This window comes from Lonchura striata, chromosome 2, assembly GCF_050655825.1.
Source record: "Lonchura striata isolate lonStrDom1 chromosome 2, ASM5065582v1, whole genome shotgun sequence".
Taxonomy (NCBI): Eukaryota; Metazoa; Chordata; class Aves; order Passeriformes; family Estrildidae; genus Lonchura; species Lonchura striata.
In genome coordinates, this window is record NC_140704.1 from 28432847 (window position 1) to 28443136 (window position 10290).

Below are 10290 nucleotides of genomic sequence, written 5' to 3' on the forward strand. Positions count from 1 at the left end.
TTTTTAACCCTGTTAATGTTATACAACAAGAAAAACAGGCCAGCAAGCACCAGAACCCTGACTATACAGTAAAGCTGTTGAAAATCAGATCTCCACACCCACATTCTCCTGCTACCACTAGTGAAGACATACCAGGGAATAGGACGTTAAAAGATGGGAGGGATGAAGAATGCCCTTAATATGAAGAGGCCTGATGGTGAAAAACCAGGTGTCATGACTTGTGTCAGATGCCGCAAAAGCTTGGCCTCAGTGCATGACATCCGTGTGCCAAATGTGCACAAAATGCAACAGGGTAAGTCAAGGAAAGACTTTCAAATTTATAAATTTATTGCCTTTGCCAGTTGGTTTTGCATTAGTAAATGTAGTTTTCTTGTCTTATTTATTCAGATTGATCTAGATGTATTTATCTCCAAAATAAATAAATAAATAGCTCTCAAAAAGCTTCTCTGCATTAGTAAGAAAAGGAGAAGGGGGGGTGGAACAACAAGCCCTCACCTTCTGAATCATGAGCCAGGTCTCTGTTAATGAATTTTCTTTTCCTGACATTTGTCGGTCTCTCATTACAGTTTCTCCCACGCGGATTCTATAAACAGGAAAGATCAGTTACTTTAGAAATCTGAGGTTTGAGATTCAGTTGGGTTTGTTTTGGGCTTGTTTTTATTTATTCAGGAATATGCAAAGTTGGCATAAATTCTTTACATTTTCAAACAGGGACTTCTTGCAAGCCTTCAATTTTTAACAAAAGATATTGCTGAGCACCTAATATCCCCCAAAAGATTCCTATGTCTAAATGCAACACATTTCTATCTATGTAGACATCTATTTGTACAATACATATATAATGTGCTCATGCAGCAACACAATACCAATCGTATTTTTAGCATCTGAAGTATACAAACCTACACAATAGCCCATAAATCCCCATAGCACAAGCTATGCAGGAGAACCCAGACATGAAATTATAAAACTGCTTTGTTTCCCTGTGTTACTTATAAAATTGTTTGCAAAGTCCTGAAAGAAAAAAAAAAAAGAGGGGGGAAAAAAAAAAAGGTTAATGTTTGCCTCAACTTCATTCTTTTGAACGTTGCAGGCAAACGCAGCCAGAAACTTTGAATGCAGCTGCTGCTGCTCTCGGCTCCCTCATCCGCTAATCATGTGCATGATTTTTTAATCATCCCAAAACTGTCTTTAAAAGAACACGATGCTGTATTGCAATAACTAAGAAGACAGGCTCATCTTGCAAGCAAAGCTCCCAGATGAAGAGTCGCCCCTACAGCCGTAACAAAGCAGAGACTGTGTCTGTAAAACTCCCCCACAGAAATAAGTCGGAGTCAAGTTTATAAACACCGACTTTGAACTGATCACTCACATTGGTGACCATGTAAGGCACTTGCTGGTCATAAAATCCATCCATTCTGCAGCTCTTCCACGAGTCTTAGCTCAGTGGTTTTATTTACTGGGCATTTGATCTGGAGATTTCCTCGGGATCTGGACTCCAATCAGCCTAGAAGGGAATACAAGATGGCTTTTAGATTTAAAAAAAAAAAAAAAAAAAAAAAAAAAAAAAAAAAAGGCAGCATGAATGAACCGCTTGCATTTGCATACCTAATTAACCTCAAAGAGTCCCATTCATAAAAACAACCCTCCCTTCTCTGCCTTCACCTGGGTTACACGCTCCTGCCAGCAAACCGCGGAGCAAAAGCACTCCGCGGCGGCGGCAGCCGGCGGGGCGAGAGGCAGGGCTTTATTTACACTGCGCGCCGCACCCGCGGGCGCTCCGCGCCGGCGGCAGCCCCGGCTCTCGCAAGCGTGCGCTCAACTCGTAATGGCGAACGCGGGGCTGGCCGCGCACCTCGCGGCGGCGGCGGCGCCCGGCGGCCGCGCGCTCGCCGCCCTCACACACACGCACACACGGACACGGCCCCCCCGCCCCGCGCACCAGCCACCTTCTCCCACGGGATCGCGCCCGCAGCCCCACCGCCGCCGCGCAATCCTGCGGGGCGGCGGGCAAAGTTGCGGGGCAAGACCCACCTGAAGGCCACGCGCGGCGATCGGCTGCAAAAAATTCCCTCCAAATTTAATAAAAACATTAATTATTCCCCGGCACTTCCCCCTTGGAAGCCGCGAGCGCCACTGACAGAGCTCAATCCCGTGGTTTTTCCTCTCCTCCTCCTCCAGGGGCCCCCGAGCCGCGCCGGCGGATCCCCGCCGCCCATTGGCTCCCCGCGCCCCCCGCCGGATCGCCGGATCGCCGCGCGCCCGCCCGGCCCCGGCCCCGGCCCCGCCCGGCCCCGCGGGGGGCGACCCCGCCGCTGCCCCGGCCCGCGCCGCAGCTCGGGGGCCCGGCGGCGTCCTGGGCGGTATCCTGCCGCGGGCACGCCGTGCCCCCTGCGCCCCCCGGGTGGCGAGGCAACCCCTTCCATTCACAAAAAAAAAAAAAAATTATTTGAAGAAAAAGTTTGGCCTCTCTGACTCCGTAATGCAAAACGCACCTCCCACGCACACGCGCGCCCTTTCGGGTGGCAGAGCTGCCCCGCAAAGCGCCGCGGGCGCCCGGAGCTGAGCGCGGCGAGACACACTTCGTACCGTTTTGTCCGGAGCTGGTGGCATCCCAGGGCTCATGGTTGCTCTCGGTTTGTTTTTTTTTTTTTTTTTTTTTTTTGTTGGGCGTTTTTGGTTAGTGGTTTTGGGGTGGGTTTTTGGTTTGGGTTTTTTTTGGGGGGTTTTTTTGTTGTCTTTTTTTTTAATTGAATCATAGAAAGCAATTTTTATTTCTATGAGGATGACATAATTTCTAGTTTTTTTGGACAGAATTTGCAGCATCTATACACAGGATCTAGGGAAATTTTTGGCGTAGTGTTGCCAGGACCTACCAAGGTCAGGACTTCTGAGGATTTCTCAAAGACAGCAAGCTTTCTGTTCTTTGGACAGAGTAGCTGTTGAAAGGCTGTATCCAAAAACTCTGCCAAGATGCACCAAGGCAGATTGTGTGATTTCATAACAGCTATATTTGTCCTCTCTTTGAGCAGTAAATTCCAGGTACCACAGCAATCAGGTGGTAAATTTAGGTATTCATGACGCTGTCTTGCTGTGGGATACAAAGCTTAAGGTTTCTGTGATCTGATGTAGTTCAGCATCTAACAAGTAGTCCCAAAGCCAGCAAGTCCAGCTTCTCACTCAGCCATTTCTGAGGGCTCACTTTATAGCTGACAGTGTAAAGCCAGCTAAAGAAACCTGCTTTTGCATAATTTCCCTCTGGTGGTTTTAGCAATATTCAGGTCACTTCTTCTGTACTACTTTGTTTCAAAAACTGTAATTGTTTCATTACACTCTATTCTGGAGCACATTGCTCTCTGCCACAGCACTTTGTCCTCCTTTCCAATCACACTATCCATACTCACTTGTCCAGTCCAGCTGGGGAAGAGAGAAGCACTGTGTTCCCACCATTCCTGTCCTTCCCCTATGGCCTTCTCAGGGAAAACATCCACCAGCAGCAGCTTGTTTTTTGTGTTCTTATTCCTTCTGTTTTCACACACCCATCCCAGCTTACCTGCAATTACAAGAGAGTAACGTTATTCTAAATGTAAAAACCTATAATAATTTTATTCTGTTCTTGACCAAGTCTCTCAGCTGCTGTTCCTATAAGCCACTTTTGTGATAAAATAATTGGTAATTCTACCCCCTGCCATGGGCAGCTCTCACTACACCAGATTGCTCAAAGCCGCATCCAGCTCAGCCTTGAAGACTGCCAGGGATGGGACATTCACAGCTTCTCTAACGAGACCATCATTTTCTTATTTATACCCATACTCAGACTGGAGCAGCTGCTGAGCCTATGGGAAGGCTGTAGCTACACATATGACCCTGGGAAGCAAGAGGCCAATTTAACCCCTGGACCAGCAGAGCCGATGAAGCTACTGTCTCCAGCTGACCACCCCACCCCACTGGATGGATATGCTGAGCCACTCATCAACCAGCTCCCAAAGCACTAGACTTTACCACAAATTCTTCTAAAGCAAAATCAGTAATGGATTTTCTTGTCTTTAAACACTGCACTAAAAATTGTTGGTGTGTCAGTCAGCCAAGGCAATTAAACCAACATCAAGTGAAGTTTCCAAAGTTACCTCAGAGCCATCACATATTAGGAATCGCCTATGAAGTTGACACCTTGCACGTTCCTACATCACAACTTGCACCTTACAAAGTCTGGCACAGCCCCATGGCCACTTTCCAGCACATACCACCAGCCTCCTCCATGTGCACAGGTTTGGCATCCTGCTTTACTGAGCTGTAGGAGGTCGACTCTGCAAACAGCCGAGCTCTCTGTGGTCCCGGCTGGGCTGTAACTCCAAGAGAAGCTGTGCAATAAATGCATCCTGGCAGGAGAAGCACTGTACTGCTTGCTGTTCTTCATGCCACACATCTCTTTCTTCCCTCCTCCCTCTCTCTGGCCCTGTTACGCATGCTAGGGAGGAAAGAAAGAGTAAGGCTGTTTTGAAGCCCTCTTGTTCTTCATCTTTGTTCATCCACTGTGCTGAGTGGTACTCAGAAAAACTTCATTAACTATTAAGAGGAGGATGCTGTAGATGTAGTTCTGTGTGCTGAATTGCAATTTTGTACGATCATCAGTCATAACTGTTTCATGTGTTAACTGGTAAAGGCATAGTAATTACTTTGTAATATTACATGTTTGTTGAAAATTCTTGCAGCTTTTGGGGTTTTTATAAAGTTTTTATGTTTTAACTACTAATTTTGGAAAAAGTAGTTATAACATAATGACTATTAGTAGTACTGTATTATTAAATATCTTTTCTTTTCAAATAATCCTTTTAGAAACTGAAAAATTAACTTCAAAATCACTTCCATTTTTAGTTGAAAAGGCGAAACAGTTTTTTACCAAATTGAAAATACCCAAAAAATGTGCTTAATTTATATTACTATAAGAAATTATTTTTAAATCAACTTTTCTAATAATACTGCCTTATAAATAAGATACTAGTTCTCCTTTACAAAGAGACATGTTCAAGTACTCTATAAAGCTTCACTATATATTGAAAATTATATACTACTTCCATTTCTTAATGGCCATATACTTCACACACTTATTTGAAAGTGGACAAAGTAATACATATTTTCTGTTCAATTTGACAAACTATGGAGTTACAATAAAAAATAAAAGTAAATCCAGACAGAGCAAAGAGGAGATTCAATAAATACTGGTTTCTTCTGGAAAATGTAGGAAGAATTTAAGCACATTTTCAAATCAGGAAATAAATCATCATAATCCAATGTGATAAAACCTAAGTTCAACAATAATAAAAAAGAATTAAAAAATAAAGATCATTAATTTATTTGAAAAGAAGGCATAGAGATACACTTAAAAATACTTTGTGATGACAAAAATAAACCTTTTGGACACCTTCATAAAATTAGGCTTATACTGAAGAAAATCCTTCAGAAAAGGGATAGTCACAATTGGAGCACAACATGCAGGTACATTTCAAAGCTAAGTTTAAAAATCCATACTAGTGTTTAGAAATTGTTTTGCTTTATCCATTCCTTCCAGGCATTTCCCCAGTAAACTTTGATGTCACTGATGGGCCTGACAGACAACAAAAAGGATGCCCTCCGTCCAAACAGCTGTTGAGCAGCAATTTTTAAAACATAGTCTATAGAAGACTCATTAAAATAACAACTACATATGTGACTGACTACAGCAAATCCATGAAAACCTAATGAGATTTCTGTCTGGTAAATTAACCCTTGACCACATTTTAACCTCTTGAAGCTGACTCTTTAAGAAGATTAACAGTGCTTATTTTATCATGATGTGAAATAGTGTCATATAACAAAATAGTATATAACATCAAAATTAAAAAGAAAAAAACAGATAAATTAATAGGGCAGATACTTGCCCAACATTATGGCTTTCTGCAAAGCCTTTGTTTCAAATGCAGCATCAAGGACTAAACCTTAAATCAGGAAAAAGGAATATACCAGTAGGAAGAAAAAAAATTGTGATTATATTCATATGCAAAACTATGAGATGTGGAATTAAAAGTACATGCAAACAAGTATCTTCAATGAAAAAAGGAAAGAAAATAACAGTATTGTTTGGTTTTGACTGTATGAATTAGCAGCACATTGCATACATCATTGTCATTTAGACCTAGTATTACAAACCTAGAGGCCTCCACAATCAACTGCATTTCAATGTCTGTTTTCCTGATAATGCAATGCAGGGCAGTTTTCAGAAAACATTTATGTACTAGAAAATTATGTTACACAGGAAAACAAAAATTAAAATATTTCACAATGAGTGCAAAAAATTAAAATTCCAGATGAATCTTTTATTGCAATTTGTGCCAACCATATCCTGGGCTCCAGGAAGAAGAACTGTGACCAGGAGATCAAAGGAGATTCTTCCCTTCTATACTCTTCTTGGCCAACCTCACCTGGAATGCTGCATCCAGCTCCAAGACTCCCAAAATAAAAAAGATGTAGACTTGTTGGAAAGGGCCACTAAGTTGATCATAAGATTTGAGAACCTGTCATATGAAGATAGACTGAGACTTAGTGGTGTTCCACTGGAGAAGAGAAGGCTCTAGGGAGAGAGACCTTATAGCACCTTCCAGAACATAAAGAGGTCTACGAGAGAGATGGAGAGGGAGTTTTTACAGGGACATACAGTGACAGCACAAGGTGGGAACAGTTTTAAACTGAAAGAGGGCTGCTTTTGATTAAATTTGAGGAAGAAATTGTTTACTATGAGAGTGATGAGGCACTAGAGCAAGTTTTGCAAAGAGTGATGGATATCCTATCCCTAGAAGTGTCCAAGACCAGGCTGGATGGAATGATGAGCAATCTGGCCTAGTGGAAGGTATCCCTGTCTGTGGCAAGGAGATTGGAACTAGATGCCTTTTAAGACCTGGTCCAAGCCAAATCATTCTATGATTCTCTGAAAGATGAAAAGTAAGTTAAGCTTAATAATATTTTCAGCCTTCATCATATCCAAGACTTCAAAGTATAAAAGCTTTAGAAAGGAGAAGGCTTGGCAACTCAGAGCGCTCGTCCAGTTGTGGGAGCAGAGTAACCTCAGTGTTGTTCTGGATCTCCTAGTGGTCTTCTGGGTAATTCCAACACAAGCAACCTCTGTCATCTCACTGGGGTTTTTGTGCCTATAAAGTGAGATATTGAGCATTGAGTTCATAACTTGAGAACTACTGTTGACAATAATTGTCTATTAGTATTGATTGTGGAGATTGTGGCTGCATCTAACTCCTTGGATTGTCCTAATCTAGTTCCTTCTGAAGCTTTGAGGAGCAAAAATGCTACTCATATATATTAATTTCAATTACAATTACTACACAACAGGACTGAATAATCTAGAACTGAATCCATGATCAGGATGAATTCTCAGCTCTCTGTGCCAACACAGCCAATGCATCAGGCAGTCTTCTAGTGCAAAATACTAGAGAAAACTCAAAAGACTGCTTGACTGAGTTATATAAATCATCTTAATCCCATCACAGTAATACTAATTTCCTTACCAACCGAGAAAATCAAAATAAAATAAAAACTATACTACTCCAGGACCTAATATAGCAATGTATGAGTCACTGGAAGAACAAACCAAGTTAAAACATTAAATGTAAATTGCAATAGGTTTTTGTAGGATCAGTGGAGTTTCCAGGTTTCTCTCCATGCAATTAAATTAATGAAACGGCCAGACATGATAAAGTGATAATGAAGTAGTTTAGAAGTCACTTGAATATCAGGCCAGTAAAACAATTTTTGCATAATCTCACAGATGGCTTTAATTTGCATGTCCTCCTGTATGGATACCAAGAGAGAATCATACAAACACTTCAGAATCCTTCACATACTTTATGGGATTTCTGCCCTACTGTGGTTCATAGAGTTTGTAGAAAACCTAAAATCTCTTGATGCAGATACAATCTAAGGCAAACATAAAGCAAGGAACAGGAAGAGAAATGCTTAAAGATTGTGTTTGCTAAGTTTGCTGGAAAATGTCTCATTTAGAAGTTGTTCAGTGCACATTAAATAGTTTTGGTCATCCTTTAAGCCCTCCTAAAACCCAGAAGACACAAAGATGCCCTTTCAGAATTACAGACTCTCACCCAAGATCACTATTGGACATGCTTAGAGCTTGAGCACAGATATTAACATAGCAGCAAGGGGTCGGAAAGCATTGCATCTAGGAAAAAGCAATGCCATTTATTAAATGACTGGCTATAATGACAAAAAAATGCAAACAAGCTTGCAGAGTCAAAGAAGGGCCTTAAGCCCATTTCCTTTTTTTTAGCAACTGCATCAACTGGGTTAGTAAAAAAAATGACTTCTCTCTACAATTGTTCATTTATGAATTGTGATAATTACAGCAATAATCAAAACTATTACTATTAGCAGGCAATGGCTATATTGATACTGTATATATGTACATTTGAAATAGTAAACATGCATAACCATTGGGACCTAGCCATCCACTTGCAACTGTGCACCACCCCTAAGTCTAGATGTCTGCATACAACACCAATTGCAAGACAAGCAACAGAAGACTCAAAGAAAAGGGACAAAAATCTAAACACAGCTCTATGCACAGAAAATGACAAGATACCAAAAAACAGATGTTGATTACTAAGAGAAAAGAAAATTAAAAGACAGATAACAGTATTTTTTAGGGTTTTTTTAAAATAGCAAAGACTTTGTAAAATGATAAAAAGACATAAATAAACCAAGATATTATTTGAAAAGCACACTGTAAATGTTGTTTCAGAGGCAAACGCTGCCCCAGTCTCCAGTTAACTAGGAAGTGGCTTGGCTATTAAGAGGCTGAGGCATGCATGTTCTGCCATTGGTGTTCAGGCAAGGAATTAAATTTTTTTACCCATTTGCAGTAGGGTGTTTATTTTGTTATAGAGTAGATAATGTAGAACAATAGACTATGTTAACTTCTGTGACAATAATGAGATCATATGCATTATTATATGTTCTTTACTTTTGGCTGCTGAGAATGCCAGCCTTCATAGCTGGGCTTTGTTTTTCCTGTGAAGGTGCTGAACAAAGATGGTTTGTTCATCAAAACAGAAATGAAAATGTGTTCTACCTCACATCCAAACCCAATATCCTTGAGAGGCAGAGGTAACAAAATAGAGAGTAGCTATGTATCATTTCTATTTTTTGACTAGCAGATGCATTTTAAATTAGAAGTTTTAAAGCAGCATTTGAAAGAACACAATATATGAGGTTCTTGAGCTTTCCATGAGAACTTTTCCCATCCAAAGCAAAAAGTAAGAAGAAAATGTGGGGCACTGCAGGCTGTTGTTACTGTTTTTATGACTAATACAGCCATTAGAGAGCTACCTAGATCAACCAATCTCACACTCAGGATAAGCTGTATTGCAAAGAGCCAAAGATGGGGTGCATCTATGAAAGGTGGTTGAGGAAAGCATGGAAATTGGGAAAGGACAGCAATAAAGACAAAAGAGCTAGTCCTTGGTAGCACTACATGGCACATACAGGCAGAGATGACAAAAGAGAAAATTAAGTTCAGATACAAGAAAGCTGCAGGTAGACAGTTACTAAGAAAAGCCAATTTTTGCAAGGTTTAAATTGAAGGCTAAACAGCTATTTTGAATCATGTGGTAAGGAAATTCTTCCCTGGGTGGAAATGTGAGGTAGGAAGAAAAAAGGGGGACTAAAACTATATGTACAGATGTAATAGGATGTACAGGAACTATAGATCAGAGTCCCACCAGACAAACTGTACAAGTCTTCACCGAAATAATAAGTGCCACAAAGGAGATATCATTTGAACCCTTAGAATTATAAAACACAGAACATTTAGAAGCAGGAAGTCATCTTTTCATTTGGTGAATTTAATGTGCTTAAAAACTTGTATTTGCACGTCCCAAAATCTGCTCACAAGATAAGAGACAATAATTATACCTGTTTTTCAAAAAAGGAAAATTAGGCTCTTGTGAGTATATCAAGGATCAATAATAGGGACAAATGTTGCATGCTGGGAGGATTTCAGTAATATTCCAGGACTTTATTTCTTCTTTGACCTACCTATATTGGGTCACCAAACTCAGCTCTGATGTTAGAGACTTCTTCCACATAGAGTGCGCAAGGTTACCATTATTCACAATTTTGCAATTCATTAGTTTTCAGTATTTGAAAAAAAGGGGAGAAGGGAAGAAAATACAATCTTTGAATGTTAGGATTTTCACTTTTGAAAGTACTATGTTTTAATAAGGCATGAAATTA

The 10290-nt window shown here is 40.6% G+C and overlaps 1 protein-coding gene and 1 long non-coding RNA gene across 3 annotated transcripts in view; one reads left to right on the forward strand and one right to left on the reverse strand.

Annotated features, from left to right (window-relative positions):
- Window positions 1-2186, reverse strand: part of ETV1 (ETS variant transcription factor 1) — a 66780-nt gene extending 64594 nt beyond the window's left edge. The window contains exons 1-3 of one of the 2 annotated variants that reach the window (XM_085573114.1): window positions 2032-2186; window positions 1370-1504; window positions 496-583 (exon numbers count right to left, since the gene is read on the reverse strand). In XM_085573114.1, coding sequence (XP_085429240.1) covers window positions 496-583; window positions 1370-1414 — 133 coding nt within the window. In that variant the 5' untranslated portion in view covers window positions 1415-1504; window positions 2032-2186. Of the gene's footprint in view, window positions 1-495; window positions 584-1369; window positions 1505-1605; window positions 1876-2031 lie in introns of those variants that run through there. The other variant, XM_085573115.1, reaches the window with a different exon arrangement.
- Window positions 2187-2207: 21 nt separating this feature from the next.
- Window positions 2208-7588, forward strand: LOC146768162 (uncharacterized). Its single transcript, XR_014953231.1, has 2 exons — window positions 2208-2633; window positions 3815-7588. It is a non-coding gene; the product is annotated as an uncharacterized LOC146768162 (long non-coding RNA).
- The last annotated feature ends 2702 nt before the right edge of the window (window positions 7589-10290 follow it).